The 18,971-nt window shown below is 34.3% G+C and overlaps 1 protein-coding gene across 12 annotated transcripts in view; it reads right to left on the reverse strand.

The window, feature by feature from the left end:
• LOC128213016 (GTP-binding protein Di-Ras2-like) overlaps window positions 1-18,971 on the reverse strand; it is a 169,521-nt gene that overhangs the window by 19,510 nt on the left and 131,040 nt on the right. Inside the window, exon 1 of one of the 12 annotated variants that reach the window (XM_052918482.1) lies at window positions 1,628-1,853. The exons of the other annotated variants lie outside the window; for them this stretch is intronic. Coding sequence (XP_052774442.1) covers window positions 1,628-1,696 — 69 coding nt within the window. The 5' untranslated portion in view covers window positions 1,697-1,853. Of the gene's footprint in view, window positions 1-1,627; window positions 1,854-18,971 lie in introns of those variants that run through there. 12 annotated transcript variants of the gene reach the window in all.

Genomic DNA, 18,971 nt, shown 5'->3' on the forward strand with positions numbered 1-18,971 from the left:
ACATAAATATGAAAACCTGCGATCTGACTTTTGTCAGCAGTATTATATCACTGTTGTCCATACGTTTACGCACAAAATTGGCTCGTTCCAAGACAAGATATAAAAAAAGTTGTCAAAACGTTCAGTTCAAATCAGTGAGAGTACAGCTTTAAATGTGTATATTTGTGTTTTCACTTGAGTACTGTGTAAATCATGGCTCCCTCACCGGATTGATTTCTAAATCTTTGATAACTATATAATGCCACTAGATAAGAATAGTTTATAATGGGGTACTTCTAAACACACACAAAACAGTCCTTGCGAGCCGAATATTCCTTCATATCCCGCGTAGTACCGTAATCCTGCGTGACATATACTTTTTAGCTATTAATTAGAAAGGTCAAAGTACTCCTAATAAACACTGCGTACCGAAACAGATGGTTTCAGTGTAAGCTTATATTCAGCATTGTGTTCTTTTTAAAAAATAACACAAATAGCTAAATGTTGTTGTGTTATTTGTGGTCATCAATCATATACAAATTTACTCTTTGAAATACATATTCAAGAAGGTCATTAAAGAATGTGTTGACGTTTCTTTTTACGTTTTAACGCGGTCGTCTGCCACCATAGTTATTAGTCATTATCATCGACACTGATGTTTCATCATGCTGAGTCGTCATCTATATAAATATCATCAGCGTCACCATCGGGAATTAAGAGTACTATATACGGACATACAGAAAGGTCAACAGTAGCACCAAGTCCAAAACAGGAATACAGCTCCAATTCTTAGTATACTTACAGGAGCACCAATTTCTCAGAAATATAACAGCACATCTATTTATATTTTCATCGACTCTAAAGTTTCTTTAGCCATTCCGTTGATAACTTTTTTCATTACAATGGTGTAAAGAAAGGCCATACAAAATATGCTTAAAATCGTGTAATCCTCCAATATTGCCTACATTTCAGAATTTCTTTACACCATCTGTTGTATGTTTCGACCTAAACATATTTACATTAAATAACGAAGTAATTGTCATAAACAGAGGAACCAAACTCCACAAATTAACTCCAAAGGACGTCAGTTCCAAAGTACGAACTCTATGCAGTAACATGACGTCAGAATTTAACATGGCGTCATGAAAATCAAGTAAGATTATGGCTCTAAATTGCAGCTACAACACGTGTAACTTAGCAAACAACACAATTGTATGTCGTATTTCAAACGCAATTGTACATACTTCTTTTAAAAAATGGAACGGTTAAAGTCATATATAAGGCCTGCTATTTTCGTATGAAAACATGTTTCTTTAACCAAAGTTATGTAAAATAAATGCAATATACATACCAATCTACAAAATGAAAAGGTTTTATTGCGTTTTGCATATTTTTACTTAAAGTTATCAGAAAGAAATTCGCTTTCAGAAGACACCAAATTTATATAAGGTAACCAGGCATTAAAAAAAAATTTTTTTTGTAAAATAAATAAATAAAAATGTTAGATACATCAACTTGAATAGAATTAATATGAATAATTGTACGAAAGGAAAACAATGTATTTTTAAGACATTGATATATTAATTAAAATTCGTTATCCCGATTTTAATTAAATTGATGAAAAAATAAATATATTAATTTAACATACCTCCTTAGATTTGCCCATTCTGAACGGTGACCGAGTTTTATCAATCTTAAACACAATGTCCGAAGTCATATGTCAATGTTATAAGTAAAGTCATCCGTTAAATGATTCAAATGTTTCTGACTCGCGCTCTGTAACTAGCTGAGAATGATTCGTGTGTTTCATGAATGCCTCTACAACAGTATCTGCTAAGTACCGCCAGCAATCGGTTTTTCCCGATATTGACGAATATCTCTCAGTATCTCCCTCCCTCTCTCTCTCGCCCATTTTCTGCCGTTTTCCTATATTTCCGCGCATGGTACTATCGAGGACAATAAAGTCATCATTTAGTGAATTCTATCTGTTTTTCTCAGCCAAACAGTTACAGCAAGCGAGCTTATGTAAATTATTAACTTTTCCAGGTCAATTGCAAAATTGGTTGTGAATGCCAATGTGTTTTCTTTGCGACAGGACGGTTTTCGTTGAAACATTTGTCAAAAGATAGTTTACTAAAGTTTTGATTTTCTTGTTTATGCTATATCCAGAAGTTTTAATAAAGCGAACATTAAAAAACCACAATATTTATAATGTTTAACACATTTAATACAATTGTTTTAATATACCTAAAAGAATGAACAAATGTCGAAAACAATGATTCGTATGAAGGGAAAAGAAATGTGCAGAAAACAGGATATTTCTACCTTATGAGACCATAGTAGATCGCAGTAAATATTTTAGCATTCACCAATTCTTTTTTTTGCGTTTTCAGCTTTTAAAACACAGTTATAAAATTGTTAATAGTAATTAATATTTTCCATAAATGCATTATTTAGTTAGTAGTTGAGGGTGTATCACTCAAAATGTATGTTTGTTTTACATGTGTATGTATTGATTTTGAATAAGAGTGTCACTTTAAATATTTTGCACGCAACTGACTGCGTGAGGAGAAATACTTATTATGATTTACATAGACCTTCGATAATGTAATTTCATTAACAGCTCATTAATTAAACATGAATGCATGGGAATATACGACCACACATTGCTCGCTTCTTTCGGGACTTTTATACAAAGTTCCAATGCAGAACGTACGCCTTACCAGCTAATGTGGGGTCCTCTTTCTTTATAAAACGTTCCAGATTTTGAAATATACTTTGATTTCAATTGTCACGTATTTTGCCTACTGGTATTGTTATCAGTTTAAAATTAATCTGTTTAACTAGTACATTTAAAACATCCTTTCAGTAGATGATGATGATGATGATGATGATGATGATGATGATGATGACGATGATGACGATGACGATGGTGGTGGTGGTGCTGGTGGTGGTGGTGTTAGTGGTGCTGCTGGTGTTGGTGCTGCTGCTGCTGATGATCATGATGATGAAGTTCCTCAGCCTGGAACTGTTGAAGAGTATGTAGCGTGTCAATTAAGTACGGACTTCTGGCGATTGTCAAACTGAGCTACTTTAGTCTCTTTTTAGTGCATTCTTATTTTAATGGTGGAAATGTTCTATAAATGGCATGAATTAAATATTTATGAAGCATCGATTTGGTAGAGAAAAATTTAGTCGATGTTATAAAGGTCATACTTGTGCAACATTTTAAGGACTTAGACGACCGAAACGTTTCAATTGAAAAGTTGGTCGATATTTTAAGATCAAACTAAGTATCTAAATTTCATAACAAAAGCAGAAAGAACATTCTGAGTTGCCATTTTAAACATGACCATACAATACAATGGCTGTCCTTTATCTATATACTAAATAGATTACTCTTCGGGGTTAAAGATGCACTCTTACTTCAAAATAAGATTTATTCCAATTATTACAATTGTTTAATATACCAAAAAGGATGAATAAATGTTGAAAACAATGGTTCTTATGAAAGATACCGAGATTAATTTGAAAGAAATGTGCAGAAAACGCGATATTTCTACCTTATAAGACTATAGTAGACCACAGTAAATATTTTAGCACTCACCAATTATTTAATATTTTTTGCGTTTTCTGCTATTAAATACACTGTTACAATCTTGTTATCAGTCGTTAATAGTTTCCATAAATGCATTATTAAGTAAGTTTTTAAAAGGTTTATCATTCAAAAGTTATGTTTTTTATACATGTATATTTATTGACTCTAAATAAGAGTGTCACTTTAAGCCGTTAACATTTATAGGTTGCTTCTATCGATGAGCGAGAGTTACTTTAAAATCATTATTATTCGTAACAGAAGGTCGATCTTTTTTTATCTTGTTGAAAACGAGTTCATTTCCTTAAAGAGTGTCATTTTGCCGCACACAAAAAATGTGCCTTAAAATATCGATATTGAAAAGAGAAAAATGCCGGTATTCCGATAATAATTTCTTAAAATAGCTGAAAAACGTACTGACTATTGGCGAGGTTGACTGTAATTATATATGGCGCGAACTCATTAACTGTAGTTTTATCTATGTCAGTGCGTCCAACTTTTGCAACTACAGATACTACTAACTGAAAATGTACTGAAGGTTTCTGGTGTAAAATATAGCTAGTCACCTTTCTGAACCATTGGCGACAATGTTAAATTTGGGTTGTTGTTGTTGTTGATGATGTTGTTGACATAATCATAAGATTATGTTGTTGTTGTTGTTGTTGTTGTTGATGATGATGATGATGATGATGATGATGATGATGATGATGATGATGATGATGATGATGATGATGATGATGACGACGACGATGATGGTGGAAGTGGCAGCGGTGGTGCTACTGCTACTGCTGCTGCTGCTGCTGCTGCTACTGCTACTGCTACTGCTACTGCTGCTGCTGCTGCTGCTGCTGCTACCACTACCACTACCACTACTACTACAACAACAACAACAACAACAACTACAACTACAACTACAACAATAACAATAACAATAATAATAATAATAATAATAATAATAATAATAATAATAATAATAATAATAATAATAATAACAACAATAATAGTAATAATAAGAAGAAGAAGAATAATAAGAAGAAGAATAATAAGAATTATAATATTAAAAAATGATACACTGTCCACAGCCTTCAAGAATAAAAACAAGCATTGCATCATTTTACCCGAAGAGTGCCTGTATGCCTATGTCACTACAACCAAACAGACACAATAAATGCTCATGGCAAACGTTAATGGTCAATTGACTGCATTATTCTATAATCATCTGGTCATAAAAAAGCGGTCAAGTTTGTAGGAATTTAAATGGAATGGCAAATGTCGTATGCCTAAACTTGTTTTTATGTAGTCGGAACGTGGGCAACGCTTTGAGTGAAAAAAAAACAACTCCGGAAAATGTCAAAAACGTGAAATTGCCGCTGAAAAATGCTTAACTTCGTGATGTATATCTATGTTATGGTTAAAAATTGATAGTATATACTTACAAAAAATCATTCTAGGTTTGATGCGACGCAGTCGCGTAACAAATAAAGATGCACTATTACTCCCAAATCGGATTTTACACATTTAATACAATTATTTTAATATACCATCAAGGATGAACAAATGTCGAAAAAAATGGAGGATATCCAATTTAATTTGAAAGAAATGTGCATAAAACACGGTATTGCTACCTTATGAGACGATAGTAGATCGCAGAAAATATTTTAGCATTAACTAATTATTTAATAATTTTGCGTTTTCAGCTATTAAATACGGTTATATTATTGTTTTCAGTAATTAATTTTCCGTAAATGCATTAATTAGTCAGGTGTTTAAGGTTTATTACTCGGAGTGTATGTATGTTGTACATGTGTTATGTATTAATTTTGAATAAGACTGTCATTTAACTTTAAGTAGGTTTATACTAATATTCAAGTCTTTTAGTGGTCAACATTTATCAAGTAAACTAAACACTAACTTTGTCCGCCACTGTTTATATTTACCGCTTCACTTGATTAAAATCAATGACGGCTAACTGCAGATTTAAATTACTGAAATAAACGTATTCGAAAACTTGAGAAATACTGCATTCTCATTTGACAAACTAAATGGTTGAGTCGCGTATCGTTTTGACTTGCTCCCTTCCCTCCGAACCAAAATTGGTTCAAGATGGTTTTAAGTGTTATGGCGAAGGCGGGGGGGGGGGGGGGCAGTACCCCAGAAGAAAAAAAAAATCTTATTTTTTTTTTCTTCTATATTAAAATGAAAAGTAAACTAGGACGGGGGCGGGTGCGAAAGCCGGTTGCTTATGCCAATTTGTATTTATATTTTAATATTCAATTAATCAAAAAGCATATGATTTGTGTACAGATAGCCTGTTTAACTCAAAACCTACGTGACCACAAAGTCCTCCGTTAAAAAAGCGCCAGAATACCTCTGATTTTCTTTTATCTGTACACAAACCATATGCATTCGTTGAAGTCAAATGAGTAAAACATAATAACGCTTGAAACTTACTAAAACAAATATAGCAACCTATAATGTTTTCCTTTAAATGTTTGGGTGTCTATGTGAAACGCAGAAATGTAGTTTTCCAAACTGAACGAATCACATGGGTAATGACTTCAAAGGCCTAGTTTAATCCTTCTAAAAGTGATATCGCCCCCCCCCCAAAAAAAAAAAAAAAAAAAAAAAAAAACAAAAAAAAACAACAACAAACAAACAAAACAAAAAAAAACAAAAAAAACAACAACAACAACAAACAACAACAAAAAACGTGTATTGTACACAACCTCTTTGTATTGATCTTAATCTAATTGAATATCGTGCTGTGCAATTTTGGAGGTTTTATTATGTAAATCAACCCGAAATTGGCCCCTTCTGTGACACCAGTGCAATTAGCAGGAGATGCACAGCAGTGGATTGTCATGCCTAGCATACCTTAAACTAGGCCTTTAACATAAACGTCCTGTCATTTTTGAAACCAGTCTAGGCGAACTAAAACTAGAGAAAGATCTATAAGTATATACAGCCCCCCCCCCCCCCCCCCTATTTTAAGACGATACGTAAATAGATACATTCTTTTATTTCCTCCATAAAATGCAGTAAAGAAGTTGTCACATGTCAAACGTGTTTAACGATCTTATCACGAGGAAGGCTGAACTGAAATCATCACGGTAAACATGGGATAAAAAGTGTGATTTATAGAAAAACGGGAAAATTTAACACGATTTCACGGAAGCGTCTGTGAATCCATGCTTCAAGTAGATATGTTACCAATTATTTTGTTTTATTACTTGAATATTTCCGGTATGTTGACTAAACAGAGAAATCGTCTTATAATTAATACAGACATATATAATAACATATGTTTTTTTCTTTACTATCTCTTACTATTCCTTTACTTTATGGCCTAAAGATATACGTTTTGAAATATTACATAAAAATGTATTTTTATATCAAAGAGGATTCAAGTGCAATATTCATTATGATTCTTCCTATTTTTCTGGTCTCAAACTGTCTATTGTGTGCGATAGTTTGTTGTTATTTCGCCTACGTGGCCTTCTGGGTAGGGCGTCCGCCGACGGAGCGAGAGGTCGAAAGTTCGAGCCCCACCTAGGCCTTGTTATTATATGGTTGATTGCTGACCCAGCAGCCAGTTAAAAACGGGAGCATATTGCCATCCAGTCAAGGCACCTGGCAAAAAGTATCGGACTCGGGAATAAAGATGACCATTAATCAAGGTATCTCTTATGTAAGGTTATAACAAGGTTCCAAACACTTTGCACTTTACTTGTATATCCCTCATTGGTGTTTTACATTATTGTACACACACGCACACGCACGCGCATGCGCACGCATGTAGGCACACACATACATGCGAATATATCACGAATAAAAAATACGACCTTGTCACTGTCAAGTTGCAATGTAATAAAATATGCACTGAAGCGGAGCCCGTACAAATGGTTATATCACACTGATTGTCCACAGAGTTTACATTAGGTAACATCAGTACGATCGTGATTAACGAGAAAGTAACCCTAGGTTCTGAACAATCGCCGCATGATCAGTTGTTATTTGAGATGGTTTCATAAGCAAATATTTGGTTACCCCGGAAAAGCAGAGAAGATATATAATACCACTGTGAAAAACGCTTGAAAAGCAGAGACGATATACAATACTATTGTGAACAGGCTTCGAAATGCCAAGACGATATACTAGTAAAACCAAGCTTGAAAAGGCCAAGATGATATAATATACCATTTTTAACAAGCTTGAAATAGCAGACGATATTATAAGGCACGGTGTTTGAAGGTGACCCGATATGGGATATACGGGGCAATGGTATCAACATCGGGTGAGAGCGAACCCGTAACTAATGTATCAGTAGACAACCGGTTTATATTGATCAAGTTTTGGGATTGTTTTCTGTTATTCATCGGAAATGGATAAAAGACGCCATTTTGGTACAATATAAAGACTGGTGACCTAATATGGAAAATATGGAGTAACCACGTGACAAATCCTTGACCAATTGAGTAGACAAGCTTGGAAAAATCAAAGACGGGATTTACCATTGAGGACCACCTTGAACAGAAAACGGCTGACACTTAATAGTGTCAGTATTGACGTTTTGAAGAATGGCTAAGAGGGCGTATACACTAATATATTGTTGCTAACGTTTCGAAGAATGGCTAAGAGGGCGTATTCACTAATATATTGTTGCTAACGTTTCGAAGAATGGCTAAGAGGGCGTATTCACTAATATATTGTTGCTAACTTTTCGAAGAATGGCTAAGAGGGCGTATTCACTAATACATTGTTGCTAACGTTTCGGAGAATGGCTAAGAGGGCGTATTCACTAATATATTGTTGCTAACGTTTCGGAGAATGGCTAAGAGGGCGTATTCACTAATATATTGTTGCTAACGTTTCGAAGAATGGCTAAGAGGGCGTATTCACTAACATATTGTTGCTAACGTTTCGAAGAATGGCTAAGAGGGCGTATTCACTAAGATATTGTTGCTAACGTTTCGAAGAATGGCTAAGAGGGCGTATTCACTAACATATTGTTGCTAACGTTTCGAAGAATGGCTAAGAGGGCGTATTCACTAATATATTGTTGCTAACGTTTCGGAGAATGGCTAAGAGGGCGTATTCACTAATATATTGTTGCTAACGTTTCGAAGAATGGCTAAGAGGGCGTCTTCACTAACATATTGTTGCTAACGTTTCGAAGAATGGCTAAGAGGGCGTATTCACTAATATATTGTTGCTAACGTTTCGAAGAATGGCTAAGAGGGCGTATTCACTAACATATTGTTGCTAACGTTTCGAAGAATGGCTAAGAGGGCGTATTCACTAACATATTGTTGCTAAGTTTGAGACTCAGACTAAAAAAAGCAATATCTTAATTTTGTTCTAAAAATGGTATTTTATGACCAAAGATGGTTACATTTGCAGTCACAAAATCTGTTCTACAATCAGGCACAGATCTTTTGTCGAAATTATTAACATTATATATATTTTGAAACATTTCGAATTCAGTTTCCTAATGAGGATGAATCTGAAACTCAGACTCAATAGGTTAGTGAGTACAGGGGCCATGATTAATATCAGTAAAGTCTGAATTCAGACTCAAGTGGCGAAACTGCAAGTCTTCATTTCATTGTAACCTTCCTTAAGTTGAGTATTTATGGTAAAATTTGCTAAATATCAACACTTCTTTATACTACTATAAAAGAACGAAACAAAGACGATTCTCTGTTTTTTTCTGAGTTTGTGTCTTCATTCAAACTTGAGTCTGTTCGTAATTACGGTCCACGACCTAGTGTTAAAAGTACCATGGATCCCGCTGAGACGGTAGTGACAATACTCATTAAACTCGTTGAATTGGTGTCGTTCTCTGTGAATCATAACGCTGTGGGTCAAACCAATAAGCGCCATGAAGGTATTCTAGGAACCAATTTTGTTTATAACAAATATCAGCACTATTGACAATGCACTTTACATTTGACATTCGAAACTCCTCGGCCATCTTCCATCGGACACAACCTCGGTTATATGTGGACGATTAACAATGTCAAAAGTCTTTACATTTAATTACGCTGCAAGTAGTTCGCGTAGTAATTTTAATATAGCAGTTTAACCTAAAGACTTTTCTCTGCGGAATCTTAATCTGCTAAAATACACACTGGCTATTAATTTGAACTTTTTTTTTTATTTAAATACACATTAAACACTACAATTAATTAATACTATTATTTAAAATTTAACGAACTACTTCTAAAGATGTACCAGCATACACACGCTGTTGTTTTCACTGGAAAATGGCGGAGGAGTTCCGAATGCAAATTTGAATGATATTTAAAACATGCCGGAAATATGAGGCGAACGTCTGCAAAACAGAACAGTTACATAAATGTCGGTGAAATTCAATGACATTCATTAAGGTGATTTTAGTGATAAAACACATTAAACAAAGGTCACCTTCGAAGAATGGTTTTCCAACTATAACAATATACAATGTAGAATCTGACACTCACAGATCATGGTTCCACACAATATCCATTATCAATGTTGAACTTGTTATAGGACTGCAGTAATGAATGTCAAGCAGCCATTTATGTAAAGCTTGAGCTTTAGAGAAGATTTTTTTCTGTCTAGGAAGTCTGAGACCGCTAAATACATTTCCTATTGATTCTATAGTCAATTGACCAATTTGCATGCAAGATAACACTGATTTCTAGAGCTTCACGACCCTAAACACCATATATGGGGAGAAAGTTCCACTTTTGAACTAAACATTAAACCGGGATAGAGTAAAGTTACGTTTCTCCTTAAAAAATAAAATTGGTTTAACGTAACCACTTAGTATTCGGTTAAATGACAATATCCGATGTACGAGGACAAACAATGCGGTGAAAATGTAAACAATAAAAAGTAGATCAAGTAGTTCCAGTATGGTCTGAGATGGTATTCTTTGATTTACTGCCATGTGTTAGTTAAAGTGACTCTCTTATTCAGAATCAATACAAACACATGTATAACAAACATAATTTTTGACTGATAAACCTTTAACTACTTACAAAATAATGCATTTATGGAAAATATTATCTACTGATAACATGATTGCAACCGTGAATTTAAAAGCAGAAAACGCAAAAAATATTAAATGATTTATGAATGCTTAAAGATTAACTGTGGTCAACTATAGTCTCATAAGGTAGCAATACTGTGTTTTATGCTTATTTCTTTTTTAATTAAAGGCAACATCCTTCATAAAAACCATTGTTTTTTTACATTTAATAATTCTTTTTTGGAGTATTAAACACCATTATTAGTTGTGGTAAATCTTATTTGGGAGTAAGAGTGCATCTTTAAAAGAAGTAACAATGAGTAGGCATTTCTGAATTGGTGTACTTCAAATCTTTATTTCTCTTGAACTGTATCGCGCATATGTGCGATCTACAGCATTTTCTAACACGGTATGAGACAAATGTTTCAGAAGGCACACGTTTTACTTAAAGGTATAGTTGACCCCGCTGGCTCGAAGGGGAACAAAGAAACTAGTATTAAGAAATCGGTCCTTTAACTCAAGTTCGAACAAACAGGAGATCGAGCCAAGCCAGTTCGAACCAACTGGGTTCGACTGTATGATCAAATCATCAAATAGTTCACCATATAATGTTAACAACAGTGCTGTTCACAACGTTGTGAACTTAAACGAAGTTCTTAACGGGTGGCCCATTGTATATAAAGAGTATCTCACATGAGAGGTCATTTACTTTGTAATTTATTAAACGAGTTTTCTAAAATTCAAATAAAACAAGCCTTAGTGATTTTTTTGCACTTTTAGTAAATCAGTTCAGATTTCTTAATAAATGACCATGAATGTGAGATTTTATTTATACCATAAATACTTGTGTGCCAATTTTCAGCTCTAAATACATTAAACGTCGTTAAATAGCGCGGCCATTTTCAACGCTATTTAATGTTGACGTGACGTCACACCTTTTGGATGTCATTACACTAGTAATGTACCAATCATACACATGTTACTATATATAGTAACATTTAACTATAGAAAATCGCTTCTGCAAAAATGATTATCGTTTTCACCCGTCAGATTATCACGGCACGTCAGAGCGATTATTTCATAATTGGGCGACGCAGACGTGCATCCTTTACGTAATTTCACGTCATTAATATGGCCGGCGCATACCTGGTAGACACACAAGCAAAGCTTTAAATGGATTTAAAACGAAACAATCGATATAAGGAATAAAAAATAGTTTTACCGCTTTGACACCTTCCGTGTTTCAGTAACGAGTACTTCCGGGAACCATACCGGAAGTTTAGATCCGATTAAGGTCAAATAGAAGTGAGACAAGGAAATGTTTTTGTGATTTTGTGTTTGTTTAACTTCAACTGCTGGTAAATGTTACATAATACAGCGAAATGGCTAGGGTAATTCAAGTTTAGATTATTATGAGACTGCTCCTATGTTTGTTCGACCCTATATGTGCTCACACAGTGAAATGAACGTCAAAACCAGCCTAAATCTAACTTGTCTTATTCCGAAAACACTTGTTTGCTATTTTATTTTCCCATTACTCGTTATTTTTAAAAACTACTTACATTTAAAACCTGTGTGTTATGTCTTAGTTTTTACCTTCCTTCCTGGTAATCAAATCCTATATTGTTCCACAATGTCATTTTAAATTCATTGAAAAAATGACAAAACATTTTCATTATTACACAGGATAAGGCATGGCTGAAATTATAACCCTTGGGCAATTATTCTTCCCACTTATCAAACAATATATATATATTGTGTAATTCAATTTTAAATGATACCATGTCACGTGGCGGTAATATAATGTTTGCAATTATCAAACACATTCCATGGTCAAACATATATCTTTCTATAAAATAAATATATTATGACGTTATTTTATGATGTCGACGCCATTTGTGATATAACTGAATTTATATCGTAACAAATTTGCGGAAACGAAACCTATCAAATGAGCGAGAATAAGATATTGTATTTATACCATTTACACTTAATAAGTCACTGACTAACAGCGCTATTTACATAAACTTCGCTACTTATTTATGTTGTCAAGTCAAAGTTGTAACATCAGTAATATAATTTTATGATATATAATCAAAAATATATATAATGACGTTATTTTATGATGGTGACGTCATTTATAACATATATTTTTACGATAAAAGTGGAGAGAAGTACCAAATATTTTAGTACTTTTATTCCACCTATTTTTCCTGGCCATACTAGTTCGAAGACTGGCTCAAAAAGGTGTTTACCGCCATTCAACACATTCACGAATAAAATATACGACCTTGTCAATGTGATGTTTGCGTTATCATGAAATATTCATATTATTGGATTCCATAAGAGTTTACATTAGGCCATCTCGTGACAGTTAAATTAATCAGAATAAATAAGTCTAATTTTCCTAGAACTCGCTACTCTGAATGGACGGTTACAGGTGTAAGTTGAGGAGGTTTCATAAGCGATAATTTTGTTATTGTTAATTGTGTGAATAACTAGATCAGAGACAGGCTACAGCCATTGTTATCAACCAACACAATGGGCGTCACACAATGGTTGTTATAGAATGTCTCTGTGGTGACGTGACGCAGACTGGCACTATTGTTTATACTAGCAGGGGCGGTTTCAGGAATTTGCATTAGAGGGGGCAAACTTAATGAGAACAACCTAAAAAAGTACGCCTCATGCTTAAATATTACGAACAATACATGGATACAGTCTGTAAATTTGGACTTTAGGTAGTTCCCAAGAAAATATTAAAGATGCACTCTTACTCACAAATAAGATAAATAAGATTTACCACAATTAATACATTTGGTTAAATATACCAGAAAGGATGAATAAAATATGTCGAAATTAATGGTTCTTATGAAGGATTCCGAGTTTAATTTGAAAGAAAGGTGAAGAAAACACGGTATTTCTACCTTAAAAGACTATTGTAGATCACTGCAAATACTTTAGTATTCACCAATAATTTAATATTTTTGGGTGTTCAGCTATATAATACACGGTTACAATCTTGTATTCAGTAATTAGTATTTTCCATAAATGCATTTTCAGTTTATAGTTGAAGATTTATCACTCAAAATTTATGTTTGTTATACATGGGTATGTATTGATTTTGAATACGAGTGTCACTTTAAGCCATTTTATGCTGATATAGTGCATTTAAGTGTATTTATTCCAAATTGTTTCTCGTATGTCTACGTGAAAAAGTCTACTTGAACCAGTTTAGAGGGGGTGCGCGCCGGGTGTAGCCCCATCTAAATCCGCTAGTGACTAGTACAATTGCTCCCGCTGAAGCGGTTGTCAAAATATTCATTAAAATTATTCAATTGGTGTTATTGTCTGCTAATCATATCGTGTCGAGTTAAGACTGCAAGCGCGATTTAATAGCGTTTTACAGGAAGCAATTATTGTTTTATAACAAATATCTGCATAATTGAAAATGCAGATTCAATTTTTAATGATACCATGTCACGTGGCGGTTATATGATATTAACGTCTGCATTGCAGACCGGTTACGCAACTGTCTGCGAAAATAAATGGCATTGCTTCAGGTGAGAATTTATAAAACATTACCGTTGAAAACCGCACTCTCTGCTCCAGCCAGAATATTTTTTATATCTACGAATACAGAAACAAATTTCTTTCTTGCTCTGCTACTTATATACTTAAAGTATGTATTTACTTCAATTTTCTTTAGAAATCTTTCTCATTTCACATGATCAATTATGTTAATTAAACATATCATGTAACAAGATTTTTTTTTTAAATTATGAGTTTACTTTACTTAATAATTTAGGATTGGTTCGTGCGTTCATACAGTATGACCTCTTGTCTGTTATGTTGCAAGTCCATAAAGCGCGCTAGTGCTTCTTGTAAAATTTGAAAAAAATGACATGAAGATTTGCAGTTTTGTCCATTAAGTCTGAACTCAGCCTTGAGACTGTCCGCAATCATGGCACCAGACCTACTGCCATCGTGAACCATGTGTTCGATCTTTTTTTTTTATTTTCTAATATTTATTTAATCATTATATTCATAACATTAATTCAAGTCTTAACTTATGGCCTTGATGTGTTTTTTACCAGAAAAGGTTATATTTGATTACAACAAAATAGGCGCTTATAGACGTTTAAAAACAGGTTAATTGCAAACTCTAACAATGCCTATTATAGAATCTGACACTCACAAAAGACAGTTTAACACGAACTGGTGAATGTAAGAGGACCTCGTCTGTACAATAGCAGTGGCGGTTCTAGAGGGGGAGATGGGCACAAGGGATCGCCCCCACCCCCTCTCCAAAGTCCGCCGGCATACGGACCCTACATAACAAACACCAAGCAATCATATTAGTAGTAAAGTTAAAAACAAGTTTTAAAGCTGTTTGAGTTTTATTTTATTGGTCAATACACATTGTCAACCGCATTGTTTTAGTTGATTTATTTCACGTCCAACGTGTGTGAAGAAAGCTATATTAACTTATTCTAAGTCACTCTCGTTGGTTCTATGTTGCGTGAGGGTGTGGTATTGTTTTGTGGATGAAACCAGAGAACACATAGATAACCAACTTGTCCGACTTGGTGACCATAAACAAAACTCACATGCGCCCAGGATTGGAATCGAACCCGACGGGTCGCCAACCGTTATTACAGCGGACAAGGTTTCAAGGTCATCACTGAATTATTTTATTCGCAGTGGTTGGAGTATTCGGTTATTCCAAAATAATAATAGACCATCATAAATATGACCCATATTACTCTTTGATCACAGAAAACACTACTCAACATTTTTTCAATATAGAATACTTTTTTGGTTTTGGGTGGCAGTCATGCACAAATTTCCCCACGGACCATTCTTTATCAACGCGATAATTCCGTCACTGCATAATGAGGCAACGGTTCGATGTCATTTCATACTGTCAATTCTGTTGTAGTCCAACTGTGACGTCAACAGTAAGCTGGTATGCATCACTGCCGCGCTGGTGTCTTAGTAGATACCAGATGAGATGGTATTCAATATACTTGCCTGGATCTAAGAACAATGTAGCCAATCGGATTGCGTGGAATAAAAACTCGGACTCATCAAATGGACGAAATAAATGACGTTTGACCATAAGTTTGACTTAAGTTGCCTATTGAATACCACCACCCAGTAATGTTTTCTTCCATCAAAGTGGTTGTGGGTTCGATCCGCACCAGGGGTACTTTCTCATTACCTTTCAAAATGGACAAAAGTCTGTTTTTTTACCCAGACAAACGAACTCCAGCTTGGTTTTAAAAGCTGTCAGCCTGCGTCACAATCAATCTTAAATACAAAGGCACAAACTGATGTTGTCCTTTTCAGCGGGGAATTAGAGAACGTGTCCTTTGTGTGACACGTAAATATGACGGTCAGAAGCCTATATCGATAGAACTATTCCATGCTTGTTACAGATTAATCTTACTCAAAGCGAGAACCATCACTGTGTAACGAGCTCAGATCTAGACGATCCTTGAACCGTTGAACTATCGGCCTTTTTCCAGCGTTGATGCCATTCATGTCATTTTTGCATGGAAAGGGACATAATGCAAACGCACATTTTCGGTTCACTACAAAGAGTTATCCCACTTTTAGATATCCTAGACTCAATTCATAAAACATACTGTATCTAAATTGATATTTTATGTAGTGTTTCCTAGGTGGAAATGAAATGAAATATATGAAATGTAATGAATAAATTAATTATTACAAATAAATAAATAAAAACAAAATAAATGCATATTCTGTAACAAATAGTTTATGAAGTTCAAGGGAAATAACCCGTACTTACAGACAAATGTGGTTGCGAGATTTGTCTATGAATATAATAGTGGATGTGTCAACAGTAACACATTTCCATCAGCGTAAAATAATTATTTGGTTTTAGTTTTCATGGTTCAAGTTTCAAATGATGGTAATTCATGTTGTATAGATACTTTGGGAAATCAATACAATTGACGATGCCTTTATCCATTAAAAGACATACATACGACAACTTTGGAATTGAATGAGGACTGAATGCGACATTTTTGACGCCAACTGGAACACTCATCAAGAGAACATGATGACAATAGAATCACCAATCTTGTCAACGTGGGCGGACTAATTCTGTTCAAAACACAATGTATTAGTCTGATGAGTTTTTTTAGACCTTTCTGATTTATCTTCTGAATTTTCCTCTGGGTTTACATATCTGTCTGGAGGTGTTTGGAAGTGGGATTAGGAGGAGAGGGGTTCTCGTTTGTGGGGAATGGTCTTGAAATTGCCCTCAACGTTATCAACTTTTTAATGGCTCTCTTAATCGTAAATAACTTTTTAATGGCTCTCTTAATCGTAAATAACTTTTTAATGGCTCACTCTTAATCGTAAATAACATTTTAATGGCTCACTCTTAATCGTTAATAACATTTTAATGGCTCACTCTTAATCGTAAATACCATTTTAATGGCTCACTCTTAATCGTAAATACCATTTTAATGGCTCACTCTTAATCGTAAATACCATTTTAATGGCTCACTCTTAATCGTTAATAATATTTTAATGGCTCACTCTTAATCGTTAATAACATTTTAATGGCTCACTCTTAATCGTTAATAACATTTTAATGGCTCACTCTTAATCGTTAATAACATTTTAATGGCTCACTCTTAATCGTAAATAACATTTTAATGGCTCACTCTTAATCGTTAATAACATTTTAAAGGCTCACTCTTAATCGTAAATAACATTTTAATGGCTCTCTCTTAATCGTTAATAACATTTTAATGGCTCACTCTTAATCGTTAATAACATTTAAATCTCTCAATATTGGGATAACAAAAGTCTCGGGTCTCGAAATGTCCACAAACGTGATCAACATAACTCTCCAATTTAATATCATATATATTGATTGAAAGACATCCGTGAAAAATATCAAAACATATCGCATATTTGGCCAAGTGTTCAGAACTGAAGTGCATGTGGTCACGTGGTCAAGTCGCGAGTGCACATGGAGCTCCGAAACAAAATGGACATAAAGTGTTTGCCCTAAACACAGAGAACTGCGAAAAAAGTATTTAAGCAATTTTTATTGCAGATGGCCAACTAACAAAATTCGAAAACCTTATGATAACTAAATCGCCAAAATTACTTCTAAATTTATCAAAGTTTGTATATTTTTCATTTTGCAACAGAAGTGGAAATTAAATGTTCATTCTTCTTCCGTGTAAATGTTTGTGTTCTTGTGTACTTGTACCACTGTATTTCATTGTATGTTATTTTTGTGTGGCTATGATGTTGCCACAACATTAATGCTAATACAACTTATGTTATGTTATGTTATGTTATGTTATGTTATGTTATGTTATGTTAACGGCATCGTTGTTAAATTGATAAGCTGTACTATTTGTTGAAATGCTTATATATTTAAGTAAAGCTTAAACAATTCTCTCTGAACTTGTTAAAAATCTGCAGATCACAAATATGCACATTTTAGTTAAAGAGAAATAAAGATTTCACTGTTAACAACAACGACGTTAACTTCTGAACAATCGGCCAAATGGTTCAATGTGTGAAATAAAACGTCTTTTCAAAGAGTACCTACACTAGCTAATTTGCAGATTTTTGAAATTTAACTTTTTCCCATATTCTTAGAGTACAAAGGCCTGCCTGTGCCCGTTGACTGCAGTACTCACAGGCTTGACGCTACAGCATACCCCGTGCAGTGTTAAGGATAAATTAACTCTCATCATTGGATGAGGTTTAAAGTCGAATATAATAATTTATCTACAAAGAGGTGATTATGTAACAACTATGAATATCATCTTACATATTACACAACCGAAAGAAGAAAAAAATTGGCCTGCCCGGTTAAGTGGAGGTCGACCAGGCTCTGTATTCGTCACCTTGGTTGGGGAAACATGACGCAACGAACTAGCCCCAAGGGAGGCTCATCATCCTCATATATACAATAGTAATGAGAACCGTGTGTAATGGGAAAACTTGCTTTTTGTTTATTGACTATAAATCAAGCTATCTGAAGTACGGTCAGGCACGGAACTAATATACCAAACGAAAAAGAGACCATACCAATCTGGGTTGTGCTCCCCAAATGGGTGGGTAAATAACTTCACCGTAATAAATATTGTCAATGGGGTTTGACCACATCTCTATCTATCGCTATATATTAGTGATGGGCAATCGGCTTGGATTTTCATAATCGATTAATCGGAGACACTGATCGATCGATTTTCAAATTAAACGGCTGTGATCGGACAGTATCACAAAAGCATCATTTTCTGATGTATATATCAGTATGGACCTTAGTTTTCATGTGTATTTCATTTCTAATGCTTCAGTCGGAAAACAGGTATTATT

Source organism: Mya arenaria, chromosome 13, assembly GCF_026914265.1.
Source record: "Mya arenaria isolate MELC-2E11 chromosome 13, ASM2691426v1".
Lineage (NCBI taxonomy): Eukaryota > Metazoa > Mollusca > Bivalvia > Myida > Myidae > Mya > Mya arenaria.